This window comes from Oryctolagus cuniculus, chromosome 2 (assembly GCF_964237555.1).
Source record: "Oryctolagus cuniculus chromosome 2, mOryCun1.1, whole genome shotgun sequence".
Lineage (NCBI taxonomy): Eukaryota > Metazoa > Chordata > Mammalia > Lagomorpha > Leporidae > Oryctolagus > Oryctolagus cuniculus.
Window position 1 is genome coordinate 173,912,613 of NC_091433.1, and position 18,549 is coordinate 173,931,161.

At 53.9% G+C, this 18,549-nt stretch overlaps 1 protein-coding gene across 2 annotated transcripts; it reads left to right on the forward strand.

The window, feature by feature from the left end:
- Positions 1-7,931: 7,931 nt before the first annotated feature.
- Positions 7,932-18,267, forward strand: PCARE (photoreceptor cilium actin regulator). Of its 2 annotated transcripts, XM_070069288.1 has the most exons (3): positions 7,932-11,395; positions 11,688-11,877; positions 16,096-18,267. In XM_070069288.1, the coding sequence occupies exons 1-3, from the start codon at positions 8,231-8,233 to the stop codon at positions 16,371-16,373; spliced, it is 3,633 nt and encodes a 1,210-aa protein (XP_069925389.1). In that variant the 5' UTR covers positions 7,932-8,230; the 3' UTR covers positions 16,374-18,267. The 2 variants fall into 2 exon arrangements, with proteins under 2 accessions (XP_069925389.1, XP_069925388.1); XM_070069287.1 differs by having other exon boundaries at positions 7,932-11,877.
- The last annotated feature ends 282 nt before the right edge of the window (positions 18,268-18,549 follow it).

Below are 18,549 nucleotides of genomic sequence, written 5' to 3' on the forward strand. Positions count from 1 at the left end.
TGAACCAGCAGATAGAAGATTGATTTCTCTCCCTCTCTCTGTGACTCTGCCTTTCAAATATATACTTAAATAAATCTTTAAAAAAAATAAGTACTAGTACACATTGGCCAAAATGTTAATATTCTGAAAATTAATAAACATCCCAATTTTTAAAAATGTATTGGAAATCCTTCAGAGAAAAATGCAAATGATCAACAAAACATCTATCTATATGATCAAATATATTTAAGATGTATTTATTTGTTTATTTGAAAGGCAGAGCGACAGTGAAAGGAAAAGACAGAGAGAGAGCAATCTTCCATCTCCTGGTTCACTCCCCAAATGACTAAAACAGCCAGGTCCGGGGGCCAGGCCACAGCCAGGGGCCAGGCATTGCATCTGGGTCTTCCACGTGGGTGGCAGGGGCCCAAGTACCTGAGCCATCATCCACTGCCTTCCCAGGTACGTTAGCTAGAAGCTGGCTCAGAAGTGGAGCAGCTGGGACTTGAATCTGAACTCCAGTCTGGGAGTGCAGAAAGCAATGGCTTAACTGGCTGTTGGCATCAAAACATACTTATACATCACAACATATACATTTTTTAAATATACAAACTCAAATAAACCAGTGGTTGCAAATTTTAATGAGATGTCATTTTCCTTTTTCAAATCAGCAGGGAAGTTTTTAAAGGACAGCGTCCAATACTCATAAGCCTGCCATCAAGTGGGTATGTTTTCACACGGCTGCTTTGAGCAAAAACTCATCTAATCTTTCTGGAAAACAATGACACAATTTGCAGCAAAAGCATCAAAAATGGTTGTGTTCAGGGGAGCATAACTCGCACTCCTCATGTGTGGCTGCACACACAGTGGCGTACAGTCTGAGGAGGGGCGGAGCCTCTCCACGGCTGGGCACCCTGACGAGCAGCAGGTGACCAAGGCCAACAGCAACAGTCGTCAATCACTCAGACTGTGGGCACCCTTGAGATCAGCTTCTGGAGATGGCACGTGACCCCTCCCAGGCCCGTTACCCAGTCTAGTTGTGAGAGAATGTCCCAGTGGAGGACATGCTATAAGACACCTGACCACTATTCCTCAAAATACCCAAGATAAAAACTAAGGACATCTGAATAAAGCAGGGACTTCAGTTAATAATTGTGTTCAACACTGGCTCATGAGTGGTGACAAATGCCCTGTCATAATGGAAGCTGTGAATAATAGAGGCATCGGGCAGGGGTGGCGGGGGTGGGAGGTGTTGGGAACTCTGCTCAATTTTTCTGTTCATAAAATATAAAATGTTAGCAATTTTTCATATGTTTACAGTTTTTCACTAAGCAATTCTGCATCCCAGAATTTGTCCTGAGAAAACAATGACAATAGTGAGCAAAGATTTACCTACAAGAATATTGTAGTATATTTATAGTAGCTATAACCTTAATGTTCACTAATAAGTGTCTTGCCAAAGAAACTTATCTTTCCTTAAGAAATGGAATATTGTGGCCATTAAGAATGTTGTAAAGAATGCTTGATGATATGAATATAAATTACAATACATTGAGAGAAAAATCAGGTTACAAATTATGTGTCCAGCATTGAGGCAGAAACAGATTCATTTTTATTTTCCTTTGAGCTTATTTTGATTTATATTTCTTACATAGTATATTTTGCTTTTCATTGTGATCAAGTGCACACAAGGAAAATTTACCATTTTAACCATTTTCTTTCTTTCTTTCTTTCTTTTTTTTTTTTTTTGGACAGGCAGAGTTAGACAGTGAGAGAGAGAAATATGGAGAAAGGTCTTCCTTCCATTGGTTCACCCCCAAAATGGCCATTACGTTGGCATACTGCGCTGATCCAAAGCCAGGAGCCAGGAGCTTTTTCCAGGTCCCCCATGCAGGTGCAGGCACCCAAGCACTTGGGCCATCCTCCACTGCCTTCCCGGGCCACAGCAAAGAGCTGGCCTGGAAGAGGGGCAACCAGGACAGAATCTGGCGCCCCAACCAGGATTAGAACCCAGGTACCGGCTCCACAGGCGGAGGATTAGCCTAGTGAGCTGCAGCGCTGACCCATTCTAACCATTTTCAAGTATACATTTCTACGGCATTTAGTATATTCATGATGTTTAACAGCCAAAACCTCTGTTGGGTTCTGGAACGTTCTCAGTACCACAAAAGGAAACCTCATACCCATCACAGGGACTCTCCCACCGGCCCAGTCGCTGACAAGCCCAGATCTGCCTCCACCTCCATTCTGGGCGTTGCATAGAAATTAAAGTTTGTGGTGGTGACATTTTGTGTCCGGCTTCTTTCCTTTAACGTTGTATTTTCGAGGTTCATCCATGTCGGAGCTCTGTCCCGTTAAGGCTGCGTTATCCGCCACTGTATTGCACATCTGGTAATCCGCGCATCAGTGAACGTTTGGGGTGTTTCCATCGTTATCTGTTGTGAACTGTGCAGCTATGAGCATTCATATACAAGTTTCTATTTGAATATAATGCCTCTCCAATTTAAAGAGAAACACTGTTCCTAAAAGATGATATCTAAATAAGTTATCCTCACTTAATTCTCCTGTCTGTATCCGTACTCACTCCCTCAGAAATCTCCGAAATGTATTTACTTGTGTTCAAGGACCCAATCTTGAAGGCGCCAGGTGTCCAGCATCTGATGTCTTCTGGTACCAAAGGTGTGGGGAGCAAACCGGACTAGACTGAGTTACTGAATTAAGACTTATTCTATGCATCTGCTCTCCCACAATATGGCGCTGGGAGAGGAGAAAACAGCTTCTACGCAGCTGCCTCCAGTTCAACCAATAAACTGTAGGACCTACTCCTGATTAGAGGAGAGCAGCGTACTCGGCGTGTGGGCAGCCGAGTTAGGATTGGCGGAGGAGGACTATAAAGGAGGAGAGAGACGGCATTCACCAGGAACATCTAAGGGGAACATCTAGCTGAAGGAACACCTGTGCAGCCCCCGAGAAGAGCCGGCCGGCGGTGTGCCGCTCCCCTGCGGAAGTGGGGAATGTGGCCAGGGGGAACTGCCCTTCCACGGAGGTGGAAGGGATAGTAGCCAACCCGGGAAGAACCAGCAGCAAACCCGGGGAGGGCCGAGCAGACGAAAGAACAGCGCAGGGTTTAGTGTTGCTCCTCCACGAAGAGGGGGAGCGACAAAAGGTTTCCTTAACGTTCAATCAACACAACCCACACGTCTTTACGTTACTTTTACTGCTTGAGGTTTTACATTTTTAGAACACCCCCCGTGTCACAGTGGGAGACCGAGATGGAGTTCCTGGCTCCTGGCTTCAGCTTGGCCCGGTCCCAGCTATCACAGCAATTTGGGAAGTGAACAAGCAGATGGAAGATTCTCTCTCTCTCTCTCTCTAACTCTGCCTTTCAAATAAGTAAATAAATATTTTAAAAAATATTTTTTTAAAAAGTAAAAGAAATGAGATTTGAATGATATCTTTTCCATTCACAACCATACAAAGTGACTTAGATAAGGTTTTGCAAGATTTGGTACAATACGGGGATGGCGCTGTGGCATAGTGGTGAAGTCACCGCCTGTAGTGCCAGCATCCCATACGTGTGCCGATTCTAGTCCCGGCTGCTCTACTCCTGATCCAGCTCTCTGCTGTGGCCTGGGAAAGCAGTAGAAGATGGCCCTGGTCCTTGGGCCCCTGCACCCGTGTGGGAGACCCGGAGAAAGCTCCTAGTTCCTGGCTTCAGATTGGCCCAGCTTCAGCCATTGCAGCCATTTGGGGAGTGAGCCAGCAGATGGAAGACTTCTCTCTCTCTGCTTCTCCTTCTTTCTCTGTGTAACTCTGACTTTCAAATAAATAAATAAAAATCTTTTAAAAAAGATTTGGTACAATAATATTTGATATTAGCTAACGTTTTGCACTTCCCTTTGGCTAGTTTGGAGGGGAAAGGTGATTTTTATAATTTCACCCACTATTACTGAAGTTCTACATAACATTTTGTGTCATGTTGGCAGTGACAAAGAACAGAAAATTTGCATCTAACTCTCTCTTGTTAACAGGGCTGTATTCAAAGCTGGTGGGCGGTGCTAGAGGTAGGCTGGCTCATTCTTTACTCTAGATTGCCTGGAAGTGGGACAAAGCCTCTTAGAAGTGTCAAGCTGTTAATCTAAGGCTAATCAGGGGTGGGTGAGCCTAGTGGTAAGGATGCCAGTTAAGAAACCTGCATCCCATATTGGAGTACCTGGGCTTGAGTCCCAGCCCCAGCTCTTGATTCCAGCTTCCTGCTAGTGTAGACCCTGGAAGGCAGCAGGGGGTGGCTGAAGCTGGCCCAGCTCCAACAATAGTTGGCATTTGGGGAGTGAGCCAGTTAATGAAAGTGTTCTTTCTCTTTCCCTCTTAATAATAAAAGATTTTAAATGCTAATCATGAGAGAATACTACTCGACAATAATAAAGTATGAACTATCAATCCACAAAACATGAATAACTCAGTACAACCATGTTGAAAGAAAGAAGCTAAACTAAAAATTAAGTACTATATGATCTATGTAAACTTCTATGTAAAATTCTAGACAATGCTTACATGACTCCCAGTATTGGATCAGAATTGATAATGCACTGTAACCACCTTTTGGGAATCATTTAGTTCAGGGCTACATGAAACAAAGTGGAAAAGGATTTATTTAACCCACTGAAGGGCAAGAAGTGACAAACCAGTGTTTGCTAACATTTCTATGTTTTGGGTGTCATGCTTTGACCGTTGATGTGTCCATATTGGATTGACTTTGGTGACTTTTTGAAGGTGGAGTCTCACCCTGTCTCCCTGAGAGTGACCATCCCTAGTGACTGGCTTCCAAAGAACGGAATGTGGAGACAGTAAAGAAAAGTGTGGGGTTTCTCAGATGAGCTCATGTGTGATGTTTCCCTTGGGCTATTTGCAAGGAAAGGATGATTTTTATAATTTTGCCCATTATTACTGCTGTTCTGCATAGTATTTGCATCATATAGACGATGATAAAGAAGATAAGAATTGCATTTAACTCTCTGATAACAGGGCTGCATGCATAGCTGGCGGTGAGCACTAGGAGCGGAGCAGGTCCTCCCTTAGAGTGGTGGGAGCTGGACAAATCCTCTTAGCAGAGTCGTACTTCCTTGCTGTCTCTCGGAGCCTCACTCTGGGGGAAGCCAGCTGTCAGGTAGGAAGGACGTTCAAGCAGTGCTACGGTGACGGGGAGAGGCCCACATGGGGAGGAGCTGGGGCCTTCCAGAGACAAGCACGGGAAAGGCATACCTGGGAGCCGCTCAGCCAGCCCCTGGCAACCCCGGCAGCTCTCGACTGCACCCCCAAGCTCCTGGGCACAGACCCTGCGAGGCGATGCTTGCTACGTCTGCTGCTGACTTCTGCGCTGATCTCTGCAACCGCACACAGCAGCACGGACGCCCTTTCCCAAGACCGACAGCAGTGTGGTTGGGACTCTGTCGGGCACAAAGCAAAGAATAAAATGCTCCACCTTTGTTAGGCTCTGTGTGTGTGTGTGTGTTGTATTTAACATATATAAAATGCACAACCTAATTTTGTAGCTCAAGGAATTTATCCATAAATACATAAGCTTTGCATGCACAACCAGCACACAAGTGTACATACCTTCACACACACACATGGATAAAGACAACCAGCACACAAGTCAAATATTAAACTTTCCAGTGACCTCAGAAATTCTTTCACATCAAAAACCTGTCAATAACTCTTCCCAACTCACTTTCATGAGTTCTGCAACTATAGATTATTTTTGCCTGTTCTTGGACTTCGTATAAATGGAATCTTTCAGTATATACCCTGGATGTCCAGCTTCTTTCACTTATCATAATAATTTTTACACTTATTCCTGTTGTTATGTAGTTTGCTAGTTTGTTCCTTTTATTGCTGGGTAGTAGTCCACGATATGATTACATTGAATTTATTTCCCAATTGATAGACATTTAGATCATTTCTAATTTAAAACTATTATGAAGAGAGTTCCTATGAAACTATTCTTGGAACACTTTCTTTGCAGATGTCTGTATTTAATTCTCTTGGGCATTTGATTCTCTGTTATGTATTTAATTCTCTCAAGAGTAGGATGGATGGCTCATAGGGGAAATGTTTGAATAGTAGTTTTCCAAAGCAATTGTACCATTTCATGTCCCCATGCAAAATAGTGTTTGTTTGAAAAAACCCCAGTCTAAAAAAGAAAGCAAAACAAAAGTTGACTTCAATGAAAAATGAATGGCAGGGACTAAGCAACCTGAGGTTATTGGGAATAGTCCAGAAAGCCAGTCTCCGAGGCCCAGAGCTGTCTGACCGTGGGGGCTCCACGCTACTATTTTAATTGTGATCATTGGTTCGGAAATAATTTCAGCCACTTAGATCAAAGGTTTACCCAAAGATGAGCCAAGCAGGGGCCCAAATCCTGGAGGGAGAAACATTTACATAAATCATCCTGCAGACGAGCGTCTCGCTCTGACCGAAGGGGAAAGAAGTCTTCCCAGGCAGTGCCTTGTTCGTGGGCCAGCCCAGGGCTGTGACAAACGGAACAGCACCGAGCTGCCTGGCCCAGCTCGCCCCCAGGCCCTGAGTCAGCCTGTGTCTCCCCTGGGTTCTGCTTCAAATAAACAGAGCGGGAGCTCTGTATTAATAACGCACTCGGGGGCGTCAGGGGCGGGGGCATCAGCTCTGCACGCAGCCCCAGCAGCGCAGGAGGCAGCTCGAGTCCTCTCGTGTCTGACACATCCTGAGCCCCCAGGGTCATTCCCACTTGTGCTGAAGGAACAAATGAAGACTCTGAAAACAGACCATCAACTCCAAACTCGGCAACTTCAGGAGATGCCCAGAGACGCTCAGTGCAATGTTTGTCTCTATTTGGAACTCTAAATTGGCACCAACCAGGACGTCCAAAAATGAGAAATGATGACATGAAAGCCCCTCTTCCTCCTTCAAACAGCAGGAATCTCTCTGTTTAATGAAATTTCTTATTTTATTATTTGACAGATAGAGTTCGACAGTGAGAGAGAGAGACAGAGAAAAGGTCTTCCCTCCGTTGGTTCACCCCCCAAATGGCTGCTGCGGATGACATGCTGCACCGATCCGAAGCCAGGAGCCAGGCGCCTCCTCCTGGTCTCCCATGCAGGTGCAGGGCCCAAGCACTTGGGCCATCCTCCACTGCCCTCCTGGGCCACAGCAGAGAGCTGGACTGGAAGAGGGGCAACCAGGACTAGAACTGGGTGCCCATATGGCATGCCGGCGCCGCAGGCCGAGGATTAACCTAGTGTGCCACAGCGCCGGCCTTAATGAAATTTCACAATGAGGCCTTGGAGTTCCTACTGAGTGCCAGGCACCAGACTAAGCAGTTCCAACGGTTCATCGACTTCATCCCCTCGACATCTTGGTGAGCCAGGGGCCACCGTCTGCATGTCAGAGGAGACCTCTGCCTCAGTGGAGTCAAAAAGGCGTTCAAAGTTTCTCCCACTAAAAGGAGCAGGAGCCAGCATCTGAACTCCATTCTCCCTGCTCCGGGCCCTTGCTCTAGATGTTGCTGACAGCAAAGGGCGTATAAAGGGAGCGTGTGTATGGGTGGCTGCTACTCATGCAAGAGAGTGCTGCTTCAGTGCTGTCTGGGGAGCCCTGGGGTCCTTTGGACAACATCCAAGCCCATACACCCTCTGCAGGTTTGCCCTTGCTAGACCAGGGAGGGCGCTTCCCTCCTGGGGTCTGTAACTGGCCAGCCCAAGCCTCTCCCCTACAAATGCATCTCTTCGGGAGCCTTTGCAATCGCGGCTTATTTCTCTAGGTTTCCCATGGCAGGCGTCTGAACAGAATTAAAAGCATGAGCACGTGCAGACATAATCCGCTTCCCAAGATAGTAAATGCTGAGAAGTTCTGTATTAGAACACACTGTGGGTGCTGACTGGCTGGGGTGTGATTAACCTAATAGGCTTAAACTCCACTCGCCGTCCGCATCTGTCAGGACACAGGCAAAACACAGGCCTGTACCTGCTCACTAACAGCAGAGGCTTCGAAACTCAGAAAGACAACAGGATGCCAGGCCCCGGCCCCTCTGCACAGAGGGTCACAGGAGTAAAGAAGCCTGGCTCCAAGCGCACGACGCTGCACGGGAACTGCAAAGGACTCCAGTCTGGACCGGCCCAGGTGGACTAGCTACCCACTTCCTTTTGCTCCTGCTTCAAATAGGACCCTGAAGCCCGTGAAGGTTGGGGGTGGAGGATGATTTCAAGCTGAAACCATGGGCTGCACACCTTCACACACACACATTGTAAACAGCGTGGCAAAGAGTGGCATCCAGTTTTTGAAAAAGCCCAAAGGCATTTTGCCAGGACGCCAGGGAGACAGTGAAAGAGGCTCCATCCCTTTGCTGGTGAGAAGTTCCACCTGCTATGACTCTGGGGGGGACCTGTCCTGCCGAACAACGCTGGCAGAGGCGCAGCCGAAACACAGGACACAAACCACAGCTCAAGGTCAGTTCATGAGAGACCCTGCTTCAGGCAACAGGAAAGATAAGGCAGAACTGATCCCAGGCAGCCAAAGCTCCCCAGCCCAGCTGAACAAAGCCCAAAGCCACGTGGCTAGAGACGGCTCATTCCAGACACCAGCCTGCCACGGGATGCAAGGGGGGGACAATGAGAGAAGTGCTACTCAGGAGACCACCGAATGGGAAAAGAAGCTAAAATGCCACGGGTCCAGCAAACAGGGCCCTGGCTGCCAACCCATCCCGCCTGCTCCTGGGTGGGCAGGCAAAGTGGACTTCCCCGAGCCCCTGGTGAAGGCCCACCAGCAAGCCTACGCCTACCTGCACCACAGCCTCTCCAAGTACGAGGCCGTTGTGTGCCTGGTGCAGCGGGCCACCCAGACCCGGGAGCTGCTGCAGCCCCTGCTCGGCTTCCTGCTGCAGTGCTTCGAAGAGGTCAGCCAGCTCCTGGGGGAGATCGCCAAGGGCGGAGAGGAGCTCCTCCAGGAAGTCCGGGAGGATCTGGCGTGGCCGCTGGGAAAGGGAGAGCCCCAGGAGCAGCCAGATCTCCTGCAGCAGCTGCTGCAGTACACGGTGGGCCGGCTGCAGGCGCTCCACGGCACGGTGGCCTCGCTCACCGGCAGCTCCCTGGAGGGCTGCCACCGCTCCCTCCACTCCACGGCAAGCCACCTGGAAACCAAGCTGAGCACCAAGAGGGGGGTGGAGGAACGCCTGCTGAGGGCTCTGGGGCAACTGGAGAGCCTGGCCGGTGGCCGTGGAGACCCTGGGCTGCAGGGTCTACCCCTGTGCTCCGAGGACAGCGGCATCGGCGGCGACAGTGAGTCAGTGCATTCCGTGGACAAGCTGGGCAGGCAAGGCAGCTGGGACTTGACGCCAGAGCCTGCAGAATGGAAGTCCAGGATCTTACCCCAGACGGAGGCCAGGCTGCCGGGACAAGCCTGGCAGCAAAACCCCTGCTGGGTGGGCTCAGACAGACCCCAGGACTGCCCACTCTCAACACCAACTAAGGCAAAGATTCAGCCAGCCGCCCAGCGAGAAGCAAGCAGCCCTGCGCCCTGCAGCACAAGCCTGGGAAAGAGCAGCCCCAGGCATCTGGAGCCAGGCAAGAGCAGGCTGGGCGAGCCCCCCGGGGGTGGGGGCCCAGCAGAAGCACATCCGTCCAAGGGCTGGGAGTGGACAGCTCCAGCCCTTAGCGAGCCTGAGGACAGCAGCCCAGAGGAGGAGGAGGAAGTGAGCGGCACGATTCCGTGCACGTGGCAGGAAAAGGCTCCACCGTCAAGGCCACGGTCATCACCTGCTAGCCCGAAAAGCCCCTTTCAGCCACACTGCAGGAGGCTTAGGAGCCCCCAGGCCCAGGAAATGATTCTGAAGATGAAGGAAGCCATCAGTGAGAGGATCAAGTTTGTCCCTGTGCCTTCTGCCCACCAGGACTGGGCTGAGGAGGAAGACGAGGCGACAGTGGTCCCACCAAGGCCTAACACGGTCAGTGGCGGCAGGAGGGCCCCCGAGAGGCAGCGGAGGTCCCAGTCGGATGCTTGTCTCAAGAATCCCATGGAGGACCCCACCCTCCAGGAGCTGCGCAGGATCCAGTGGGACCTCAGCCAGAGGCTGGAGGCCTTTTATGCCTTGGGCGCCGAGCGGCAGGGTCACAGCAAGGGGCGGGTTCTGCCACCCAGAGCAGCAGTGCTGCGGCCCGGCGACAGCTGCAGGGTCAGCCCCAGCACCACCAGCAGCAAGCTCAAGGCCTCCCTCACCAAGAACTTCAGCATCCTGCCGAGCCAGGACAAGGGCATTGTGCAGAGGTGCAGCCCCCACCCCGAGGCGGACCAGCCGTGGCAGAGGAAAGCCGAGAAGCTTCCAAACGCCACCGGGTCCAGCGAGAGGGACCACGAGGCCCCGGGGCCCAGGGACTGGAATGCCAGGGGCTGTGCCTCCAGGACATCGGTCAAGAAACTCATTGAGACTTTCAGTGCCACCGAGAGTCTGAGGCCCCCGGGGGACAGCAAGAGCCCTGGGTCTAGCCCCTTCCTCAGGAAGTGGGGGGTCCCCATCATGCCTCCTAGATTTCCCATCTACAGGGGTCTTGCCCCTTTGTATCCTAAACCTCAAATTTCTCCAGCAGCAGGCAGAGACTCTCTTGGAGTGGGCATGGCCTGGAGGCCCCTCGCACCTGCCCTTCCCCCTCTGCCTCCAGCGGAAGAACCCAACAGCGAGGACGTGAGCTGGGAGGGCGAGGGGGACCCAGGGCCTCTCCCCCCACCACCCCTGGAAATCCTGATGGACACATCATTCGCTTCTCTGGAGCCCCCAGGGAGCACTGTGCCTGCAGGCAGCTCCCCCACAGAGCCCCGGGGAGCAGGGCTAGGAAGGGCCTGCCCTCCAGGAGGGACGTGCACTTCCCCGAAGCTAAGAGCCTCCATGGGCCCCAGGGACGTGCTGCCTAGCAAGAGCACGGTCAGCCCCTCCAGGCCCCGCAGCACGGGGCCAGCAGGCAGCAAGGTGAGCTGCAGTCCCAGAAGGCCCGCCTTGGACCTGCACCACCCGCCAGCACCCAAGCCAAACCCAGAGGGAGCCAGCGGGGCCCAGAGTCACGCACAAGCAGAGAAGGCTGCAAGCCTCGCCAAGCACCCCCAGAAGGCCAGCGCCTGGCACCGCTCCAGCCCCACGTCTGGGCAAAACAGGACCTCAGAACCCAGCCTGGCCAGACCACCACGAGGACCACGATCTGCTGAGGCCCCAAGGCCGGGCCGAGAGAGAAGCCCCGCGGTGGTCAGGAAGACCTCTCCCCCCAGGGCCCACTGGGCACCCCAAGCAGACAAGAAGCACCGGAGCCTGCCTGCCTCTCACAGGCCTGCCCAGAGTCCCCCCGCGGCGCACAGCTCCCCCAGCCCACCACTCAGCCCTGCAGCTCCCAGCCCTCCGGTGAGCCCCAGGGTGCTGAGCCCACCCCCAACAAAGAGGCGAACCTCCCCCCTACCCCCACACAAGCTGCCCAGCCCTCCCCCAGCGAGCCCCCCCACGCAGCACCCAGAAGCCAACTCCCCGTCCTCGGCCCCCTCCCCGTCGCCCCCAGGGTCCCCCTCTCAGGGGCACAAGGAAAGGGGAGACTCTGAAGGCAGTCAAGCAGCCACGGCCGAAGCACCAGGCAACGCACGTTCCATCTTCTGCCCGGCCACCTCCTCCCTGTTTGAAGCTAGATCGCCTCTCTCAACAGCCCACCTGCTCACCCCACCATCACTGCCACCAGGATGCTCGGGGTCCCAGAGGAGAATGGCTCTGTGTGCCCTCAATCCCCAGCCTTTCATCAGAAGGCCCGCTGCCCACCGCCAGCCAGGGCTCCAGCTCCAGCTGCCTGGCTCCGGCCCCACCGGCACCCCCTGGGATTCCCAGCTCAGCCAGAGCAGGTAAGGAGCAGCCTGGGTCCCTGCCCTTCAGGTCCTTGGAACGGAGCAGAGCAAATGGGTCCTGAGCAGCTGGGGGGCCAGCAGTTTCCAAGAGAGGAGGTGATGGGGGTGGGGGAGAGGTGTGGGGGAGGGAGGGGATCCCAGTGCCCTCCCTCACTCCGAGCCACTGAGCTCTCTGCCACCCACGCGGGCGCCTGAAGATGAGCTCCATGGGAAGGAAGCCCTGCTCTGTGCAGAAACAAAGTTTGCAATGATCCAGGCCCCTTAACTGGCAAGTGGGGAGCCCTGGGGGGAGGACTTGCCCCGCCCTGCCCCGTCTGGAGCCCGCAGGCTGCTGGGTCACTGCCGAGGGCCAGCCCCCCCCCCGGGGGGGGGTTCTCAAACTCTGGTCCTTAAAGAGTGCTGAGAACCCAAAAAAACCTCTGTGTGGGCTCTATCTACCAATTTTTGCATAGGAGAAATTAAAACTGAGAAATGTGTAGAAATATTTATTTTTTTAAAAAATATGCCCATTCTACGCTGACACGCACTACACTCCCAGGAAAAGCGTATTTCCACATCAGCGATTTTGTGACGAGTGGCCCTGGTGCAAGTCCGGGTTACTAGAAAGATCATTCTCAGCTCTCCTCTGTCACCAGGCCGAGGCGGCCTCGGGCATCAGCCAGACGTGGGAAGCCACCCCACAGCCACAGAGAATAATGAAAGGGCGAGAAACATCTTAGCCTTGTGGGGGAAGGGCTGTGAGCTCAGGGGGCCCCTGAAAGGGGCTCGCAGACACCCAGGGGTCCGCAGAGCAGGCCTTGGGGGCGGCTGGTCCTGGACGTGTGGCACGTGAGCGAGGCGCTGCCTCCACTCCACCTCCACGCAAACACTGAGCGCCGAGCCTGCCGTGTGTGCCTTGCCGTGAGCGGCGAGCCACTGGCCTCAGCAGGGCCTGGACACACAGGTGCCGGGGCGCTGAAAGAAGCACTCGTCCCCGCCAGCGTGTATCTTACAGAACACACAGGGACATGGGCCTGTTCTAGAACGCTGACATGGGAGAAAATGTAAACCTGGTGCCTAACAGAGACGAACTCTTATCAACGTGTCTTGATATCAGAGCAGACAAAGCTCAGCCAACCCGGGCCCTGCTCCTCAGCGTTGCCGGCTGAGAGTTCTCATTTCTGCCAGGCTGACACGTGACTGCAGGCTTCAAAATCTGTCCAGGCGTACGGGGCACTTTTTTTTTTTTTTTACAAAGTACGCAGCAGTCAATTTTAAATAAAGATACTATCTCAGGAAAGCTGCGCCTTCTAATAGTTATATAAACTTCCCCGGCCAATTGAAAGAAATGAAATATTGATTATTTTTTGCAAGAATCTTAATGTAGCACTGCTCTTTTCTTAAATCTAAAATGAGCTTCCTACAGCACGGTGGCTTCCGTGTAAGAACCTCTATAAATGTTAATGCATTATTCCTCACACTAGCCACTTATTCGGTTATTAGATTTCTAAAACTGTGCCCTTCAGGAGAAGAGCGTGCGAGAACAGGGACAATAAAATGGCATTAATTAAAAGCACTAACATTTTAAAACAGCAGGAACAATAATAAAGTAACATAAAATTGTTCAAGAAGAAAATAATGCCCTTTCTTCAGGCTTCTCCTCGGAACACAGCAGCCTAAAAGGTTGTTTTATGTCCTAAATTACAATACTTGGGGGCGGGGGGCTCGTGGCTTGAAAGAAAGAGGAGGATTCATAAGCAGGAGCCCTCCCAAGGTCGCGTGCAAGGTCATCTAATGACTCACCCCCATTCCCCTGCCGTTGGCACTACCACATCTCTAAGCCATTCCGAACTGTGAGCGAGTAATGGGAAATGTTCAGGCGTAAAGTGGGCGTCCGAGAGCAGGAGCGCCCCAGCCACAGGGGCACGAGCCCCTGCACAGGGCCCACTGCTTTGTCTGCCAGCCTGCTCCCCAGGAAACAGCACTAGGGAGCTGTGCCTGGGAGCCAGAGGCTGCCCAGAATGGGCCGTTTCCCAAGTAGGGACTTGCAGGGACACGGCCACACCCACCGCGTCTTGCAGCCACGGCAGCCTTGCAGGTGAACTGGCCTGCACGCAGCCTTGACTTCCTTCTGGTCACCCCACCCTCGGCCCAAGGCCCCTTTGTAGAAAAGAGCCTGATGCTTGTTTTTGTTTTTAAGATTCGTTTATTTATTTGAAAGACAGAGTTAGAGAGAGAGGTAGAGACAGAGAGAGAGGTCTTCCATCCGCTGGTTCACTCCCCAGATGTCCGCAATGGCCGGAGCTGTGCCGATCTGAAGCCAAGAGCTTCTTCCGGGTCTCCCATGCGGGTACAGGGGCCCAAGCACTTGGGCCATTGTCTACTGCTTTCCCAGGCCACAGCAGAGAGCTGGATAGGAAGAGGAGCAGGCGGGACTAGGACTGGCACCCATATGGGATGCTGGTGTTTCAGGCCAGGGCTTCAACCTGCTGTGCCACAGTGGTGGCCCCCTGATGTTTGTTTATACCCTCCTGATCTCAGGGCCCTGGGGATGGAGAATGGTCCCCAGGAAGCTCAGCTGCAAGCTCCAACAGTGGTGCGTGCACTGGATCCCTGAGTACAGATGCCAGTCTCGAGGTTCCGAATGCTGTGTGTAGTCAAGGAGGGCCCAGACCCAAGCCCCAAACGCAGAGCGTCTGGTCTTTGCCTGGCCTGCACTGCAGTCCTCGCTCTGTCGCCTGGGCCAGGCTGCCCAGTGACCAGCAGGGCAGCAGAAGGGCAGCCTGCCTCCCCAGCTGTGCCAGCAAGAGGTGGAAACATAGCCATGTGCTGACAACTGGGGCTCTCAGCCTGCTGGGCCAAGCTGCACACAGATGCAATCCCTGACAGGGGTTGGGGGAGCTGCAGTTCTAGGCTGCGGGTATGCACCTCTGCTTCCCGCAAGCCGCTCCAGCTGGGGAGAAGCAAAGAGCCAGGTCACGGAAAAAATGCTTTTCCCTGCTCCACAGGGGCTCCAGGAGAAATAAGTACGGTGGGGTCTGTGGCCCACAAGTCGCTGTGGCCCTCGAACACCTTCAGGGATCTGGGATGGGGCCAGAAGCTGATGTGGATGAGACTGGTCCTCCCTGGACAGCCGTGACATGTGCTGGTCCCAGATCTTGTTCAGATCCAAATGCAAATTTGCCCTCCTGCTGGGGCGGCGCCCCAGGTAAGCCCACCTGTGCAGAGCTGGGCCCACTGGCTGTAAAGCTCATGCCATGGGCAAGACCGTGCTGTCAGAGGAGAGAGACAGGCCTTCTGGTCCAGGATGGGGGGAGCGAGGCTCCTGGCCTGGGCCTGAGGCAAGCAAGCTCTGTAATGGAGGCCCAGCTCTCCAAGCCCCGGTGCCCACCTGTGGTGCAATGGAGGGGTCCCAGTTCATCCTGCAAAGCAGCACCAGGGTTCAGTTGGCTGCTTCCTGGCACGCTGCAGCCAGTATGGATGCCTGTGAGCGCCCCACGAGATGGGTGCCACGATTATTTCCGTGCTACAAAGAAGGGCACTGAGACTCAGAGGGATTCTGACAAGCTGCAGGGCACACAACTGGCCTTTGGAAAGGCCATAGGCAGCTAGACTCAGGCAGTTAGACTCCAGCCTCCACCCAGGAACCAAGGCTGCCTGCAAAGCTTACAGCCAGCATGGTCCCCCTTCTAGCCGGCTTAACCTGTGCTTGTGACAACCCTCCTTGCTGAGCTCCCAAAGCATGCGTGGTCACACTGACGACCACACGGGGGCCCCTCCGCACTCACAGCCCCCCTTGCCCGCGGCCACCCAGCAGCTGGGGCGTTTCACTCCAGCCAAATACTGGGCTGAGGCTGGGCCAAGCGGCTTCTATTTGGCTGTGTGCAGGAAAAGCGTGGCAGCTGGCAGAGCTGGCTTGGTCTTCGCCATTTCTCGTTGTTGTTTTTCATCCAACCAGCTAAGCTCAGCCCTTTATTAAACAAGAAGCGCTTTAGAGACAGAACCAAAGTAAGAGCCCGGCTCCGGAGCTCCTGAGCAAGTTGCTTTATTCAGGGCAGCAGGGTTCAGGACTCCACCTGTCAGCCCGAGCACCAGAGCCCACAGCCCGGTTCCCACGGTGCCCAACCACTCCCGGCCTGATAGGACAGGTGCCTGGGAGGGTGGGGGAGGGAGGGGGAGGAGCCAGGAGGACCAGCAGAGCAGCGTCTGATCGGTCCTCGTCCTTTCTCTCTGCAGCAGCGGTGAGGAGAGCCCCAAGCAGGACGCAGAGCCTTGGGGCGGCCCCTGTGGCCCAGAACTGCAGGGCGGTGGCAGCAGGCGTGCATCTCCCCCAGAGCTCTGTGTGCTGGGCCACGGGCTGCAGCCGGAGACCCGCACCGGCCGTGTCCAGGACAAACCCCAGCCGGAGCCACAACCCCAGGCAGAAGGAGGTGTCCCGACGGGCTGGCCAGTGGGGTCACACTGATGCCAGTCACCCCAGGCGGCAGAGATGGTGGGTGGACAGCTCCCCCTGAGGGGTCCTGGCATGGCCTCGCAGGGGCGCTGCCCGGTTTTAAACAATCGCCATCTTCAGACTGAGATCCCGGCCTGCCTTGGGGTGCAGAAGTCCAGCAGAACTTTGGACCCTGCCGCGAAAACTCTTTAATGCCTCAAGTGCCAGCCTTCCTTTGGGGGGAGGGGTCATTTATTGCACACTTAATCGGCACACTTGATTGGGGGTTGGGCTAGCTCCATGGAATTATTAAATCCTCACAACGCTGAATGAGCTAGACCACATTCCCCAGTTTTGCAGATAAGGAAGCTGAAGATTCTTGGGGGTGGGGCTCCCCCGAGAGTCCTGCCTGAGGTCATACGGCTGAGAAGACGTGGAGCAAAACCATGCGTGGGTGTATCTGGAATCGATGCTCTTTTCAGTACGTTTCATTGCCCATGGTTATCCCATCACTCCATCTGCCAAAGCACACCCAGTTGCACAAATGGCTGGAAGGTTTTGTGTTTTTAAGGTTAAATCACGGCACAGCATGACAGGCTCGTTAAGATCTTGGTTTAGAAGCTAATTGGAGGCCGGCGCCGTGGCTCAATAGGCTAATCCTCCGCCTTGCGGCACCGGCACACCAGGTTCTAGTCCCGGTCGGGGCACCGGATTCTTTCCCGGTTGCTCCTCTTCCAGGCCAGCTCTCTGCTGTGGCCCGGGAGTGCAGTGGAGGATGGCCCACGTGCTTGGGCCCTGCACCCCATGGGAGACCAGGAGAAGCACCTGGCTCCTGCCATCGGATCAGTGCAACGTGCAGGCCACAGCAGCCATTGGAGGGTGAACCAATGGCAAAAGGAAGACCTTTCTCTCTGTCTCTCTCTCTCACTGTCCACTAGCTAATTGGCTAGTAGCTCCGGACACGAGAGACTGGGTGGCGATGAGAACACTGGGACTCCCCCTTCTTCCCCTCTTGCTTCCCAAGGCCGGCCCCGCTGTTAACGACAGAAAGCTTCCAGCCCACGGGAGGCTGCAGCCTGCAGCCCCAGCGCCGTCCTACACACCCACATGTTTCTCTGCTGAGTGGGTAAAGTAAGCCTCCCAGACAGGCTGGCCTGGTCCCCGCACCCTGTAGGCGCCGGAGCCCACAGGAACTCGCTTGGCTGCCTCCCCGCTCCCCGCCCCCGGGGCTTCTTGGCCAAGCGTGCTCCCAGGTCATCGGCAGAACTTCTGCTAGAGTTGATTTTAAAGCGAAGAAGGGTCGTGCATGCCAAAAACCTGCTTCCGCCAAAGAGCTCGTCATTCACTGCAGCTCTTGCAATGTTTCCATGGGAGGCTGTGGAGTGCTTTCTGTTTGGGAAAGAATTTGCACTAATTGGGTGATTCAGTGCCTGCTCAGTGGGTTGTCAAAAGACGAGAATTCTCACCCACCGGCATGGAGTAGGACCTCCAGATCTGCTGCAAAGCAGACTTCTTGAACTTGGGAAATGACAGGCCTCAAATCCTTTCTTTTCAAATACATCATGGGCTCAAGAACATGGAACCTTGGGTCCCAGGCACTCAGGCTCCCTCCCCCAGGAGGGAGTAAATGAATCCTACCCTGGCTTGTCCAGTTATCAAAATGGGGGTGAAGGCACCCAAAGTATAGCTGGTTAAACAACCAAGAGGGGTCACAACCCACGGCTCCTAGGGGAAACATCTATATATACCCAGCCACATGCTCACGTTCACTTCCGGGGCTGCCCTGACTTCAGCCAGGCCAGCAGGTGCAGCAGCTGGGGACCACTGGGCTGCGGCCACCAAGGTGGGACGGGGGTAAGGCAAGTGTGTGGCAGTAAGCCAGGCTCAGGAAGCTTGCTTGATGGCTGTCTGGTGCTCTCCCTAAATGGGGGATTTGACGGCGCGGGTAGCACAGGGAGGACCCTGGGGGAGCCAGCAGGAGGCAAGCAGCATGGGTAGTTTTGAGCTCCAGCTCACAGGTAGCCGGCTCTGCGGCAGACTGGAAGCGGACCCTGACCTGTGCTACGGTTTAGGAGCATAATCCTTGGTGGCCCAAAGCAGCACGGTAGCCCTCAGCTGCAGGGAAACAGGACAAAGGGGATGAAAGTGGGGGTGCCTGGGGGGTGTCACCATGGGGGTGACCAGGCTATGAGGCAGAGCAGATGAGCCCTGGGTGGAGGCGAGCCGAGTCACCAAGGAGGCCTCCCTCCTTAGAGGGC